The sequence below is a fragment of the Paroedura picta genome, chromosome 3, assembly GCF_049243985.1.
Source record: "Paroedura picta isolate Pp20150507F chromosome 3, Ppicta_v3.0, whole genome shotgun sequence".
Lineage (NCBI taxonomy): Eukaryota > Metazoa > Chordata > Lepidosauria > Squamata > Gekkonidae > Paroedura > Paroedura picta.
The window spans coordinates 171,735,506-171,751,704 of NC_135371.1; the positions used below are offsets into that span (position 1 = coordinate 171,735,506).

The 16,199-nt window shown below is 51.3% G+C and overlaps 2 protein-coding genes across 18 annotated transcripts in view; one reads left to right on the top strand and one right to left on the bottom strand.

Moving 5' to 3' along the window:
- The window catches only part of LOC143833586 (uncharacterized), a 20,277-nt gene extending 5,895 nt beyond the window's left edge, over window positions 1-14,382 (bottom strand). The window contains exons 1-6 of one of the 3 annotated variants that reach the window (XM_077329603.1): window positions 14,311-14,382; window positions 8,043-8,216; window positions 3,628-3,785; window positions 2,746-2,944; window positions 1,615-1,711; window positions 620-791 (exon numbers count right to left, since the gene is read on the bottom strand). In XM_077329603.1, the coding sequence (XP_077185718.1) occupies window positions 620-791; window positions 1,615-1,711; window positions 2,746-2,944; window positions 3,628-3,785; window positions 8,043-8,155 (739 nt within the window). In that variant the 5' untranslated portion in view covers window positions 8,156-8,216; window positions 14,311-14,382. Of the gene's footprint in view, window positions 1-619; window positions 792-1,614; window positions 1,712-2,745; window positions 2,945-3,627; window positions 3,786-8,042; window positions 8,217-9,353; window positions 9,885-10,639; window positions 12,451-14,310 lie in introns of those variants that run through there. The other 2 variants (XM_077329602.1, XM_077329601.1) reach the window with 2 other exon arrangements.
- The window catches only part of HUWE1 (HECT, UBA and WWE domain containing E3 ubiquitin protein ligase 1), a 118,806-nt gene continuing 116,285 nt past the window's right edge, over window positions 13,679-16,199 (top strand). For 13 of the 15 annotated variants that reach the window (XM_077329573.1, XM_077329574.1, XM_077329575.1 and 10 more), the window contains exon 1: window positions 13,679-14,187. The gene's annotated coding sequence lies outside the window, so the exon portion shown is untranslated. Of the gene's footprint in view, window positions 14,307-16,199 lie in introns of all 15 variants that reach the window. The other 2 variants (XM_077329576.1, XM_077329568.1) reach the window with 2 other exon arrangements.

The following is a 16,199-nucleotide window of genomic DNA, read 5'->3' on the forward strand; positions in this document are numbered from 1 at the left end:
CAGTGCGGGAAACATTTCCAAAGATGGAAATGTTTAAACATTTCCAAAGATGGAGAATTTGTAGGGTTGGAACTCAGAAGTTGAGCTGTACAATAAAATAATGTAAAACATGTTAATTATTTTAATATGTAGGGTTGCCAACCACCAGGTAAAGCCTGGAGAACCCCGACATCTCAATGAATTTGCAGGCTACAGAGTAAAGGCTGGCTTTTTTTTTTGGGGGGGGGAAATCTGGGGCCCTATTTCCCCAAACTTCCATCTTTTTCCGGGACCCACTCTCAAATCTCCAGTGATCTTCCAACGCAGAGATGGCAACCCTAATAGTTTGGAATGTAAGGACTGGAGGACTCACAGAATGAATACCTGGGACCCAGCAATACCTGAGAGGTGAGCTCTTTCCTCCTCCTGCTGCTCAAGAGGCCTGAGCCCGGGGGGTTCTCCAGGCTTCAGCTGGTGGTTGGCAACCCTACAAATTCTGTCTCCATCTTTGGAAATGTTTAAACAGAGGCTATTTTTTTTCAAAGGCTTTCCCCCCCAGCTTCCAATGTTCTGGTTAATTCTCTACCTCTACCGCCTTTTGCACAGAGCCCCCAGAGCAGACGGCCCCTTCCTCCCTCACCTGTTTCTTGTAGGAGCCGCCGGAACTCCACCTGGGTCTCCTGGAGGTTTGCCAGCACCTCCCGGCTCTGCCTGACGGGATCCTTGTAGGACCAGACGAAGTAAACCACGATGGCCAAGCTCAGAGCAGCGAAGCCCCAGCGAGACAAACCTACCCAGAAGGAGAGGCTCTCCTAAGACAGAGGAACACCAATCAGTGCAAAGCGGAGAGACCCATGAGCACCTTCGGAATTCTGAAGTGGGGTGGAGGGCGCAGCCAAAAAATGGCTGCCATGGGAGGCAGAGCCAACCACAAAATGGCCGCCACAGGAGGCAAAACCACATAGAAGAAGCCCAAATTGCAAAGCAGGACTAAATTTAAAAAAAAAACACATTGGGAAAGAAGAGTAAAGGAGAAAATAAAACTAAGATTGGAGTAGTAGCAGACACAGACATTATTTCAGTCGCTCGGCCAATCGGATCTCTGTTGGCCAATCAGAAGCCCTGCTGGGAAAGAGTCCCATCTGGCCTCACCCTCTTTCTAAAAATGCTTAGCAGGAAATGTATTGGTGGACACCACATTGGGAACCTCTGGTCTGACGCTTGGCATTCCTCTGTGTGGCAGCCACCTTATGTGGCAGCCATTTTCTGTTTGGCTCTGCCTCCTCTGGCAGCCATTTTGTAGCTGGGCCCACCAACCAGTGTCAGAATTCCAAAGGTTCCCTTAGGGTTGGAAAGGTTGGGGGAGCCCTGCTTTAGGTTTTGACCAAACCACTCGGTTCAGCTTCTCTCTTCCCGGCACAGTCCCTCCCCCCTACAAGAAACCTATCTCTGTGCAAACGCCTTCTCTTGACAAGGGCACAGCTGACACAGCAGTGCCACAGGGTAAAACAGAGGCCTTCGGTCCTAATCAAGGAACCCGACAACACCTAGACGGCACCAGAGCTTCACTCCGAGTGCAGCATGTTCCTGAAAATGAACCTACTGCCTCCTCATTTTTGCAACCTGAGGTCCTACCGTCACATCGTGGCCGCCATCCAAGTTATTCACCAGAAAGCTGCAGATGACGCTTTCCAGATAAATGCTGACTCCTACCAAAACCAGCAAGATGAATCTGTTGATGGGGAGGAAGAAGGACAAATAGTGGGAAGGGAGAGTTTCTGATACGGCCATGGTTTGCAGAGAGAAGAATGGCATCCTAAGAATGTTAAGGGAAGCCATTTTGTAACACACGTTTTGTGGCTGCAAGCACCACGCTATACCCCAAAGGACGCTTGGACGAATTTTCTTTGGCCCTACGAGCCAGCTCCAAAATTTCAGAGCCAGGTTAATTTTCAGCCTTTTGGGATTTTGTATTTTAGTTACTACCACAAACCCGTAATCTGTATCCATCACAAATGTATTCAAGCTATGATAAAACTATCATTGTGTCTAAAAAGGGCTAAGCTTGTTTGTCATCCCACAACAGAAAACTGCCCTCTAACCCTGACCAAACCACCCTAAATTTCCCATGATATTTTGGTGTCATGGTGATGAGTGTAGACTTCTAATATGGCATGCCGGGTTCAATTCTGCACTCCCCCACATGCAACCAGCTGGGTGACCTTGGGCTCACCACAGCACTGAGAAAGATGGTCTGACTGAGCAGAAATATCAGGGCTCTCTCAGCCTCACCCACCTCACAGGGTGTCTGTTGTGGGGAGAGGAAAGGGAAGGAGACTGTAAGCCGCTTTGAGCCTCCTTCGGGTAGAGAAAAGCGGCATAGAAGAACCAACTTTTATTATTATTATTATTCATTTAGAAAACTCAAATTATTACGGCAGGGTGAAAATGACTAAGAAAGGAATGCATCAGCTGCCGCTAAATGGTAATGAATTTAACATATAAATAAGCGGTGACAAGAACTTCACCGACATGTATTTTTATGTCCTACAGCAAAACACATTCTAACGTAGAATGACAAGTTTTGTCCTCTACTGAAGATCAATGAGATGTTTAAATGACACCATCGCTAAAAACATTAAGCAACACAATGAAATTCCTGGGAGCCATGGCAACCCGGCACCTGGGATTCCTCAAGTCCCGTCCTGAACCCAAAATTTCACCACAATCAGTTTTAGCTAACATGTCCCACGCCTGATTTCTCACCGTGCTCCTGAGGTTCGTTGGCTGGAGGTCAGAGCAAGGACAACCGCCAAGCTCACAAAGTGGAAGAGGATGGAGTAGACGGCATTGGACTTCCCCACCACAAAGTGGTGCAGGAACGCCACGTGGTTGAAGATTTCGGCAAACACCACCCGCTGCTCGACTGCTGAATCTTGCAAGTCGTGGAAGGCTTGACGGATACCTGTCAAGAGAACATATCTCTTGGCAGAACTTCACCTGCTCCCCCTGAGAGGTGACAGCTCATCTCTCCTCCCCAAGTCCTCCTTGGGCATGGCAGGTAGGTGTGGCCAGCTGACACCATTTCCAGCCTGGTTCCAGGGTTCTTTGAAGCCCAAAAAGTATTTAAGGGTCAATAGCATGGTCTATGCAGACTGGCAGTGTCTCTCCAGGTTCTCTCTTTCCCATTGCTTGCTACCTGGTCCTTTTAGCTGTAGATGCCGGGTACTGAACCTGGGACATTCAGTGCATCCAGGAGATGCTCTACCGCTGAGCCAATGACCCTGCCCTTTCAAGCTGCCTCATACTCAATCAGACCCTTTTGGTCCGTCGAAGTCAGTATTTGCTCCAACTGGCAGTAACTCTCCAGGGTCTCAGGCGGAGGTCTTTCAAACCACCTTCTGTCACGCTGGAGATGCTGGGGATTGACCCTGGGACCTTCCATCTGCCCAGATATTGCTCTACCACTGAGCCACAGGCCCATTCTGGTATGCAGACACAAGCGCTCAACCTGTCCATGGGTGGCGGTTTCTCCCCTCTACATCTATGGGAAAAGAGAGGTGAGTTGTGTCTGGGAGGCATCTGGCACACAGCCACACCCCTTGCGGCTCTGCTCCTCGCCCGTCCTCAACCGGGGCCGTGGGATACCTTGGGAGGATTCCTGCAGTGTCTGCCGCAACAGTTCTCCATCTTGCAGGATCCGTTCCTGGGAGCGCAAGGCGGCCTCCTGCGCCCGGGCGGCCTCCTCCGCAAGCTGGTGGGTGGACTCCAGCTGGCGGGCCACGTCCTCTGAGGCAGATGTCAGCCTGGTAAGAGGAGAGGAAGGCTGTGATCGCTCTGGACTGAGCACGGCTGAAGCCACCTGCTTCCGTGTTGCTCCAATGAGCATAAAATGGAACTAGGGCTATCTTTTTTGCACCCCACTTTTTACTACCCATAGTTGTCACAAAGCGGTTTACAATCACCTAGCCTTCCTCTCCTTGCAACAGACAACCCTGTGAGTTAGGTGGGGCTGAGAGAGCTCTGAGAGAACTGCTCTGGGAGAACAGCTCTAAGAGAACCATGACTGGCCCATGGTCATACAGCTGGCTGCATGTGGAGGAGGCGTGGGGAATCAGACCCAGTTCTCCAGATGAGAGGATGCTGCTGTTAGCCATGCCTGCTCTCTGCTCTGGGCCATTCGACATCTTTCCCTGCTGCCAGCTCCTTGCTTCCCCATCACACCTTTGGAAAAATTTTAAGAAACTGCTAAAACAAATTGCTTTTTTTTTTTGGAGGGGGGCTTTCAACTGGGGTTGCTGGGAATTGAGCCCGGGACATACTGCATGTCAAGAAGATGGTCCCTCCCCAATGTTGGCATGTACAGGCAGGACGTCAGCTGGGGATGCCAGCCTCCAGGTGGGGCCTGGGGATCCCCTGGAATTCCAGCTCCTCTCCAGACTGCAGAGATCAGTTCCCCTGGAGGAAAGGGCTGCTTGGGAGGGGGGACTCTGTGGCCTTGGACCCCTCTGAGGGTCAGGGATGCCAGCCTCCAGGTGGGGCCTGGGGATCCCCTGGAATTCCAGCTCCTCTCCAGACTGCAGAGATCAGTTCCCCTGGAGGAAAGGGCTGCTTGGGAGGGGGGACTGTGGCCTTGGACCCCACTGAGGGTCAGGGATGCCAGGCTCCAGGTGGGGCCTGGGGATCCCCTGGAATTCCAGCTCCTCTCCAGACTGCAGAGCTCAGTTCCCCTGGAGGAAAGGGCTGCTTGGGAGGGGGGACTGTGGCCTTGGACCCCACTGAGGGTCAGGGATGCCAGCCTCCAGGTGGGGCCTGGGGATCCCCTGGAATTCCAGCTCCTCTCCAGACTGCAGAGATCAGTTCCCCTAAAGGAAAGGGCTGCTTGGGAGGTTTCCACTGGGCCTTGGACCCCTCTGAAGTCCTTGTCCTCCCCAGCCTCCATCCAAAAACCTCCAGGTGCTTCCCCAACCAGGATCTGGCAACCCTCCCGTGAAGAGGCCTCCTTCCTCCTTGCTTCTTTGGCCTTCCAGTTAAAAGGAGGAGAAGACAGGGGATTTTACATGCAATACCTGCCAGTGAGCCAGAGTGATGAGTGATGAGCTCTAATTATCCCCCAAGGCGAAAATCCGCACCACTAAGCTTTTCCCCTGCATAGAGCTGTCTGTTCCAGATTTCCGCTGAGTCTCAGCCCTCCCGTGACAAGGAGAAGCAGATCTGATGGGCCGCGCTTCCCGAATTAGAGGGGCCTGTCACCTTGAAGCTAGTTTGTTTAGGGGAAAGCTGGAATGCTCCTTGTCGGCAGCCCACTCCCTCCCCCCCCCCTGGAATAAGCGCCCTACTTTGGGCTTGGGTGCTGCTGTTCCCAGCAGCTAACCTTAACCGGGGAGCGCCAAAGCAATACCAACAGGGAAGCATTTGTCCATACTGATAGGAGAGCGTTTGCCAACCTCCAGGCGGCAACTGGAGATTAAGTACTACACCATACTGTTGTTTAAAAGTGTCAGCTTCAATTTCTAATCTGGTGAGCTGGATTTGATTCCTCACTCCTCTGCATGCAGCCAGCTGGGTGACCTTGGGCCAGTCACAGTCCTTTTAGAGCTGTTCTTATAGAGCAGCCTCTCTTAGCCACACCTGCCTCACAGGGTGTCTGTTGTGGGAAGGGGAAGGTGATTATAAACCGCTCTGAGGTGCCTTAAGGTAGAGAAAAGAAGGGTGTAAAAACCAATGCTACGTGATTTGAATATCATACGCTAAAGAGAACCTTGTGTAATGGACCAGACTCAATATGATAACTATGAAATAAAATCTATATACAACTTCAATGTATATAATTTGCTTGAGGAGTCTTTTTGGAGAATCTGCGTGGAGAATGTTTCTAATGGAAAATAAACTGCTGATGTTTTGGGTCTTCCTCAGGGCAATTTTTTCCCCCACCAAGGTCAAACCTTTGCATGAAATAACATCAACAGCAACTTCAGATCCTCATAGTAGATGACATGGGATCCCCTTCTTTCAGGACACGGAAGATCTGAAGAAGACTCTCCAAGCAAATTTTATATATTGAAGTTATGTACAGACCATATTACATAGTTATTCTATTGGCTCTGGTCCATTTCATGGGATTCTTTCATTTGGTGACACCTGAAGATAGCCTGCTATTATAATCGATCTCCAGAAGAACAAGATAATTTCACCTGGAGAAAATGGTTGCTTTGGAGAGCAGTCTCTACTGCAGGGGTGGCCAAACTGTGGCTCTCCAGCTGTCCATGGACTACAAATCCCATGAGCCCCTGCTGGCAGGGGCTCGTGGGATTTGTAGTCCATGGACAGCTGGAGAGCCCATTTGGCCACCCCTGCCCTATGGCATTATACCCTGCTGAGGTCCCTCCGCAACCCAAACCTCACCTTCCCCAGAATCTGCCCCCCAAAACATCCAGGTATTTCCCAACCCAGAGGTGCCAAACCGGCATACTGAGAATTAGCACCCTTTTTTCTGGCCCCTTTCCTGGCTGCAATTCCTTTGTGAATTACCACTATTTAGACTTCATTTGTGGCCAATTGAAGAAAAGCCATGTAGAAGAAGAAAAATTGGTTTCTATACCCCACTTTTCACTACCAGGAGTCTTAAAGCGGCTTCCAATCGCCTTCCCTTCCTCTCTCCACAACAGACATCCTGTTAGTTAGGTGAGGCTGAGATTGATCTGACAGAACTGCTCTATCCGGATTGTGACTAGCCCAAGGTCACCCGGCTGGCTGCATGTGGAGGAGAGGGGAATGAAACCTATTGGTAGTTGATTATCTCGTACAGAGGTTCCCAACTTTTCTGAGTCCGTGGCCGCCTCTGGCATTCTGACACAGAAACAACCACAAAATGGCCACCGCTAGAGGTGAGGCCAGTCACAAAATGGCTGCTGGAGTTATCTTCAGTCACACAGTGACGATCCTGGTGCTGTGGAGGCAGCTGCTACCCAAGCAAACATATTTGAAAAATGGCACAACCAATCTGAATCTCCAATGGTCAATTAGAAGCCCAGCTGGAAAAAACCTTTAACTATCCTTCCCACTTGCAAGAAATACTTGACAAGCCCCAGGAAAGGTATTGGTGGGACATGTTTGCATCATGTTGAAGAGCCACAGTGGCCTCAAAGGAACTGTAGGCCATGGAGATCTGGAAAGCCACAGTGGGCTCATGGGAATTATAATCCATGGACATCTGGAGAGTCACAGTGGGCTCATGGGAATTATAATCCATGGACATCTGGAGAGCCACAGTGGGCTCATGGGAATTATAATCCATGGACATCTGGAGAGCCACAGTGGGCTCATGGGAATTGTAGTCCATGGAGATCTGGAGAGCCACAGTGGGCTCATGGGAATTGTAGTCCATGGAGATCTGGAAAGCCACAGTGGGCTCATGGGAATTATAATCCATGGACATCTGGAGAGCCACAGTGGGCTCATGGGAATAGTAGTCCATGGAGATCTGGAAAGCCACAGTGGGCTCATGGGAATTGTAGTCCATGGAGATCTGGAGAGCCACAGTGGGCTCATGGGAATTGTAGTCCATGGACATCTGGAGAGCCACAGTGGGCTCATGGGAATTGTAGACCATGGACATCTGGAGAGCCACAGTGGGCTCATGGGAATTGTAGACCATGGACATCTGAAGAGCCACAGTGGACTCATGGGAATTGTAGTCCATGGACATCTGGAGAGCCACAGTGGGCTCATGGGAATTGTAGTCCATGGACATCTGGAGAGCCACAGTGGGCTCATGCGAATTGTAGACCATGGACATCTGGAGAGCCACAGTGGGCTCATGGGAATTGTAGACCATGGACATCTGAAGAGCCACAGTGGACTCATGGGAATTGTAGACCATGGACATCCGGAGAGCCACAGTGGGCTCATGGGAATTGTAGTCCATGGACATCTGGAGAGCCACGGTTTGGCCACCCCCAAGACGCCTTTGATTTCTCCCAGACGACCCTGTGTCCTTTCCTCCGTGGGGTACCAGGGAACGGCAGCTGCCATCCAGAGGAAGACGGTCTGGGTCCCCTGACCTGAGGACGGTCTTTTGGGCTCGTTGCTGCCAGGCCTCGTTCTGCAGGAAGTAGCAGATGCTGTGAGCGTGGGTGAAGAACTCTGTGTAGACGCCAAAGGCCACGGAGTCCATGTCCTGTGTGCAGTCCCGGATTGAGCTGGCAGGGGCGCACGGCGGGAAAACCTTGCCAGACCTGTCCAGGAGAAGAATCCATGCATACGAACGTAAGAGAGGCCATGTTGGATCCAAGCCATAACAGTAGAAATGCATCTCAGAAGCCTCTAGCAAATGAGGGAACAAAGCCCTTGAATCGGTGCCCGGAAATTCCTGTCTAGCTCCTTATTTGGAGAATGCGTATGCTGCCGTTCTAGAGCTTTCTTGAGGCAGCGCACAGCTAAGAAAATAAGAACATAAGAGGAGCCATGTTGGCCCTTGCAGTCCATTGCTCTGTGTCACACAGTGGCCCAAACCCAGGGGCCCTCAGGAGGTCCACCAGCAGGGCCAGAATTCCAGAAGTCCTCCCTCTGTCCCCCCCCCCAAGCACTAACAATACAGAGCATCACTACGGAAGACCCAAGAGCATAGGAGAAGCCATGTTGGGTCAGGCCAATGGCCCATCCAGCCCAACAATCAGTGGCTAAAACCAAGGAGCCATCAGGAGGTTCTCCAGCAAGGGCAGAACTCCAACAGCCCTCCCACAGTAGCCCCCCAAACACCCAGAATACGGAGCATCACTGTCCCTAAGAGAAGTCACATTGGATCGGGTTAATGGCCCATCTAGTCCAACCCTCTGTGTTATACAGTGGCTAAAATCTTGGTGCTGCTAGGAGGTCCACCAGTGTGGCCAGAACTCCAGAAGCCCTCCCACAATGGCCCTCCAAACACCGAGAAGACAGAGCATCACTGCCCCAGACCCTGTTTGCCCCTTGGTCAGGTCCCTCCCTCCTCCAACCCCAGGCTCCCCTTCGAAATCTCCAGGAATTTTCCAACCTGGAGTCACTGAGCCTAATTTTTAGGGCAGGATCACACAAACTCTGTCCTGGGGAATTTCTGGAGCTCTTGGGGTACAACCAGGGGAATCCATTTGGGTAACCTGGACATGTTGCAGTTCTGGGAGATCTCCAATTGCTGCCTGGAGACTCACAAGCCAAGAAGAACCGAATTCATGTCCAGTGGCCCCATTCAGACCAACAAAGCTCCTATCCTAGGATGATCTTAAAGGTGCTGCTGGACTGGCTCCACTGCTTCCAACCAAAATGGCTGCTCACCTGAACCCCAAGAGAAGAGACGCCCAGGCCTGTTTTCACCCCCCCGTCCCCTCAAGGCTTACCTTTGGAGGTGGCAATGCGCAAACGCCAGCGCGATCCGGCTCTGCTGCTCCTCACCCAGCTCCTTGCACCCCCCCTCCAGCTGCCCCAAGGCCTCCGTCCAGCACAGACCATAGCGGGGGTGTCGAGCCAGCTCACGGGCCCTTTGCAAACGGGTCCGCCCTTCCGACACCACCCCAAGGTCTGGAGCGACCAGAGACCACAGCCTGGGCCAGGAAGATGTGATCAAGAGCAACGTTACTAAGATGCCCATCTTGGCTCCACAAGCAGGTTGGCTAGAGGGCCCAGCAGGGCCCCAATTTATAGATGACTGGCAGGTTAACATTGAAGGGTGGGGCTTGCGGGGAGAGGGAGGTGGAGCTCCAGGCCCCAGGTCTCTTAAAGGTGGAGGGGCCACAAGCTTTGGTCTAGGAAAGAGCTGGGGGGAAAAAAGAGTTGGTTCTTATATGCCGCTTTTCGCTACCCAAAGGAGTCTCAACGCGGCTTACATTCACCTTCCCTTTCCTCTCCCCACAACAGACACCCTGTGAGGGAGGAGAGTGTCAGAGTGGTTGAGAGAGCCTTGATATCACTGCTCGGTCAGAATAGCTTTCTCAGTGCCGTGGGGAGCCCAAGGTCACCCAGCTGGCTGCATGTGGGGGAGCGCAGAATCAATCCCAGCCAGATAAGTAGTCACCACACCAAGCTGGGAAGGACAAGATCCATCGTGCCCAGAGGTAGAGTGAAGAGAGACGTTCTTCTTAAGTGCCATCAGGTTCCGATTTACGGCGACCCGATGAATGCACAACCTTCTTCCTATTGTTATCCTTCTTCCTGCTTCTTTCCTTCAGTCAGTGCATCTCATATTGGCTCTCCCTCTTTTCCCACTACATCCAATGTGTTGTCTTTTCCAGTCTTCTCAGAAGGTGACCAAAGCAGAAAGGGAGAGATTACCGTTGAAAACAAGAGCCAATCAAAAGGAGCAATCAATCCATTCACGGTGGGGGTGGGCCACACCCAACTGTTGACAGATAAACCCAGTGGGATTCGAAGTGAATCTGACCTAATCGTGAAATGGCTAGGTGAGGAGTCATAGAATCAGAATCATAAGAGTTGGCAGGGACCTCCAGGGTCATCTAGCCCAACCCCCTGGACAATACAAGACACTCACAAATACAAGATGTGCAACACTGCCTCTCCCTTAGGGAGGACCTCTCAGTTGCTGTAGCTGCTAACATGGAATAACTTCCCAGGGAGGTGCACCCTTGTACCCTAATTTTGGTTCTTTGGAAGAAGTGCTTGTCCCTACCTGAGATAGTCCCGAAGCGACTTCCAAACACCTTCCCCTTCCTCTCTGCACAACAGACACCCTGTGAGAAAGGTGGGGCTGAGAGTGCTCTGACTCAACTGCTCTGCAAGAGACCAGTGACTAGTCCAAGGTCACCCAGCTGGCTGCACCTGGAGGAGGAGTGGGGAATTAAACCTGATTCTTCAGATTAGAGGCAGATTAGCAAGCATTGGAAGATGGTTTTATTTAGGATTGCGTTCGACTCAAGTGAGTCTTAAACTGTGGTTTTAAATTTTGTGTCGAGCTCCATGCAAACGAAAGTTGATCCCCAAAATTAAACTTTGCTGGTCTTCAAGGTGCCTCTGGGCTCTGACCCTACTAATTCAGACCAACATGGTGACCCACCAGAAGCCATCTGTACTCTGCATTATGTTTTTTATTTACATTTTAAGCCACCTTGAACTCCATTGTTTCAGATAAAAGAAACAGATCCCATCAAGACCAAACTCACCCTAGAAACCGGTTCAAGAATTTGCAAATTCGGTTCTGACTTTCTGGAGTCTGGTGCCCCCTGCTGACCAAAGCAGTGGAATTGCATCAAAACAGTGAGCTCTTTTGTATTTTTTTAAAAACAGGAAACAGGTTTTTAATGAAGAGATGCCCTTGATTCGTAGATATAAATCTGTAACCTCATATTCATACTTGGAAGTATATTTACCCTACAGGTAAGTGGGGCTTCAGATAGGCCAGGGCCTTTTACTGTAGTTGCTCCCCCTCCGGCCCAGGATCAGATCAATTTTTGGGAAACTCCTGGAGATTTGGGGGTGGAGCCTTTGAGGGCAGGGACCTCAGTGGGACAGAGTACCATAGAGTACACCCTCCCAAGCAGCTATTCTTCTCCAGGTGAACTGAACTCTGTAGTTTGGATATAAGCTATAATTCTGGAAGTTCTCCAGACCTCACCTAGAAGCTGGCAACCCTATGCCATTTCATGCCGCCATTCTATGGCAGCCCTTTGAGCAAGGAGTGTGGTATTTTTGACACCCAGTAGAAGGGGCAAAGGTAAGCGTCACAACCTTGAATTTTATTTATTTATTTATTTATTTGGATTTTTATACTGCCCTTTCCCTACGGCTGTGGGCGGCATGGAACCTTGCACAAAATTACATGGAACATTGTTATTGTTGTTAGGGTCAAAGTCGTGTCTGACCCATCGCGACCCCATGGACAATGATCCTCCAGGCCTTCCTGTCCTCTACCATTCCCCGGAGTCCATTTAAGTTTGCACCTACTGCTTCAGTGACTCCATCCAGCCACTTCTTTCTCTGTCGTCCCCTTCTTCTTTTGCCCTCGATCGCTCCCAGCATTAGGCTCTTCTCCAGGGAGTCCTTCCTTCTCATGAGGCGGCCAAAGTATTTGAGTTTCATCTTCAGGATCTGGCCTTCTAAAGAGCAGTCAGGGTTGATCTCCTCTAGGACTGACCGGTTTGTTCGCCTTGCAGTCCAAGGGACTCGCAAGAGTCTTCTCCAGCACCAGAGTTCAAAAGCCTCAATTCTTTGACGCTCGGCCTTCCTTGCCACAACAAGGCAGCGATCCTTGAAGGGGGGACGTTTATTGTACAAGTTTGTTATTTTCTGATCTTTAAAAATAATCTTTTTATATTAAGCTTCCATGTTTAAGTCATATTTATTTTAATTGTTTGTTAACACACTTACTCTAATTTAACTGACAGCCAGCACGGTGTCGTGGTTAGGAGTGCGGACTTCGAATCTTGATTCCCAGCTCCCCCTCCACATGCAGCCAGCTGAGTGACCTTGGGCTTGCCATGGCCCTGACAGAGCTGTTCTGGCCAAGCCGTAATATCAGGGCCCACTCAGCCTCCTCAGCCTCACCTCCCTCTCAGAGTGTCTGTTGTGGGGAGAGGAAGGCGATTGGAAGCCAATTTGAGACTCACGGTAGAGAAAAATGGTGTATAAAAACCAACTCTTCCTCTTCTGCTTTTGTCATCTTGGTTGTTATGGCATAAGGCTGCAATAATAAACTTATTTACTGTAAAGGTAAAATTAATATGCAGAGATTAAACTTTTTTTGTATCTGATGAAGTGAGCAGTTACTCCCAGAGGTTCATAGAATCATAGAGTTGGAAGGGATCTCTATGGTCATCTAATCCGCCCCTCTGCACAATGCAGGAACTACCTGCCCACCCACAGTGACCCAAATTTTATGTTTGAGTGATCTCCTCTCCACAATCCAGCCTGGCCTGGAATTTACCTACCATCCCACAGTGGCAATCAGCAATTCCCTGGGTATGCAAGGAAGGGCCCCAAGAGACAAACACTGGAACATCCCTTCCTGCCCACCATCTGCCTAAGTTAATAAAATCCGCATTTCTGTCAGATGACTTATCTAGCCTCTGCTTAAAAACACCCAAGGCACATTGCCAGCCCCTAAGTCCAGCTTGGAAACATGCCATCCTCCAGGTCTAACCTGGAGATCTCCAGGAGTTACAAGCGCTCTACAGTCTACAAAGATCAATTCCCTAGGAACTTTATGGCACTACATCCTGCTGAGATCACTCCCATCCCCTAAGTCCACCTCTGAATAACCAGGCGCTTCCAAACACCCTGTTCAAATGTTGGCAGCCCTGGCTAGTGACAGACAGGAAACAGGATATCTGCAATCGCAGGTGACCTACAGGCACCACCTGGAGATTGGCAACGGAATTTCCAGGCATCCTTCCATAAAAAGCCTCCTTAACCACCTGGTTCAACACCTACATTGGCCCATAGCAATAATCACGCGAGAATTCAGGCGAATTCCCGCGCGATTACATCAGCCGGCCACTTCCCCCCTCCCTTTGTTTTATTCTCGAGGCTGGCCTTCCCAGATCGCGCGATGTTTCGCGGCCAGACAACACGCGCCGCTCTTTCGTTTCCCCTGCAGGCGAAACGACTGTCATTTCCGCCTGACGTCATCACCGGCGCTCTCGCGAGACCCCCCTCAGCCCTTTGACTGGCAAACTCTCGCGGGAGCTGGTTCCCAGAAGCCTCGCCTTTTCCCTCAGGGTCCCTCAACGGAGGCATTGGTCTTATCCCAAGCGTAGCCCTCCCCGCGTCGATGGCGGCCTTCTCCACCTCGTGAGGGCGGCGCTAAGCGACGGAGAAGGTGTCCCCCGCCAGGACCCTAAACTCTCGCGTGTCTTGGCTGCGCTAATTCTCGCACGATCGAGAGGGAGGGCGGGGGGTCCCGTGGCAGGTTCTCGCGAGACGCGATTTGAGAAAAAAATCAATTTTCTCGCAGTCGCGAGGCCTCCCGCTTCGCCCCGTCCCTTCTCGATTTTTTCACCCTCCGGCCTCCCAACGAGGGGGCAAAAAAACAAAAAAATCCCCTCAAGCGGCGAGCGTCCTTCAAATCTCGCGAGAGTTCCCGCTAGTCTCGCTATCGCGGGATCAAACCCTTCTCTCGCGAGACCCGACTTTCCGCCATCATTAGCTTCGCCCTCCTCCTCGGCGGCTCTGGCGCTTCCCTCTCAGTTATCGCGTCTCTTCTTCGCCCGGCTCTACCCGGCGGTGAGTTCTCGCGCGACTTGGCCGGGGCTGAGGCTCGGGGGGCTGCTGTTAAGATGGCGGCGGCGGGAGGCAGCGGGCTACGGCACTGACACCCCTCTCCGTCGCCCCGGCCGGAGCAGGTACCTGGCGGGGAGCCGAGGCGGGAACGCCAGGCCCGGGCGGGAGAGCGAGCGGGGAAGCCGGGCCTAGGCCTCGACGCCGGGCCGGGACGAAGGAGGGCGCTGAGGCGGGACAATGGGGCCCGGGCCGCCCCCCCTCCGTGAGGGAAGGCCGGCGTGGCGTGGCGGGGGGAGGGGGAGGAGAGTGGGGGGAGGGGCGGGATCCCGGCTCCCCCTCCCCCCGCCAAGCGTTGGTCTCGAGCTCCCCATCCCCCCCCCTCGCCTCCTCTTCTCCGCAAGGGCAGCCCCGGCGGGAGTCCCGGCCACGCTCGGCCCTGCCCCGAGCCCCTCTCCTGCAGGAGGACTTCCTTTGTCTCTCAGGACGCGGCCGTCCCGCTCGACCCTGGAAACTGCGGCTCTCTTCACGGCGGGGGGAACGGCGGGATCCTGCCTGCATTTATCCTCCAGCCAGTGGCCGCGCAGGGAAACAGCCTGGGGGATGCAGCATGCTATTTATTCCAATCTGGTCCCCATTAGGGGGACGCAGGGGCTTTCTTTGCGGTGATGGATGCTTAACTTTTCCTGAATCACGCCTTCCTCCCTTAACATGGGCCCTCGTGTTCTTAAGGGACCGGCCCTTAGAATCATGGGGTTAGAAAGGGCTGCAGGGTCATCTAGTCCACCCCCCTGGGCAATGCAGGGAGTTCACAACTGCCTGTCCACTCACAGTGACCCCAGTTTAATGTTCAGATTGTGCCCCCCCCCTAAAAAAAAACAACAACAACAGAATTCCTAGCCAGGAGGAAATTTGCCTCCTGAGCCCAAAGTGGCGATCAGCATTTCCTTGGGTGTGCGAGAAAGGGCCACAACAGCCAAGTATGGATGCCAAACACTTCCTGTCCACCCATTCATAATTTGATGCGTCCTCCTTTGTATCATACGTGCAAAAGTTAACGTAGACTAAGAAAGGTAGACTAAGAAAGTGCGGATGTACCCTATGACAGTGTTACCAGTTCATAATAATATTTTGGCCAGGACTAGTAGTTGGGTATTTGACCTTTCTTGACCAGGGTTACCAGACTCAGGGTGGAACCCAGAGTTCCCCCAGAATTACCACTGGTTTACAGATGACAGCTACCAATTCCTTTGGCGGGAATGTTGCCTTTAGAGCAGGGGTGGCCAAACTGTGGCTCTCTAGTTGTCCATGGACTGCAATTAGGTGCTCATGGTGATTGTAGTCCATGGACAACTTGGAGAACTACAGTGTGGCTATCCCCCTTTTAGACAGTGGCCCCAGTGGCATACCACAGAGTCTAAAAGAAATGGGGTTCCTATGATGGCACCTCATCCCCAGTAAGTTGCTTGCTGTCTCCAAACAACACCCTGGCCCCAAATCTCCTTCATAAGTTTACCAAACTGGAGTTGGCAAGTCTAGGTGACTCAAGAAAATGTTTTATCTGGAGATGGCCAATGATACGGAAAGTTTCCTTTACTTAAATGCCAGAGTTGAGTATTAGCTTTGAAACAGCTTCTTACAAGATATCTGGGAAGGGGATTTCTCTTCATATCTGTTATTTGGTGCATTCAAGTCTGCTTGCAGCCCTTTCTGAGGAACCTTTCCATTCCCCTGAAATGGAAAGGTTCCTCAGAAAGATAGCAAGGACTCCTCACTGAATAACAAGAGCAAAGCCTTTCTTGGGCCCCTGTTATAAAAACTCAAAACTCTCATGAACAGTCTTGTGCTACTAAATCCACAGCAGGCTTTATTATTCTCTACTTTCCTTTATTCAGTCTTGAAAGGGTGTCCACATTGATGTATTCTCAGCAGCTACTCTCAGACTGAATTTGATGGATGTTTATGAAAGGAAATTAAACATGGTTATGTTTTTTGTTTGTTTATTAATGTGGGTACCA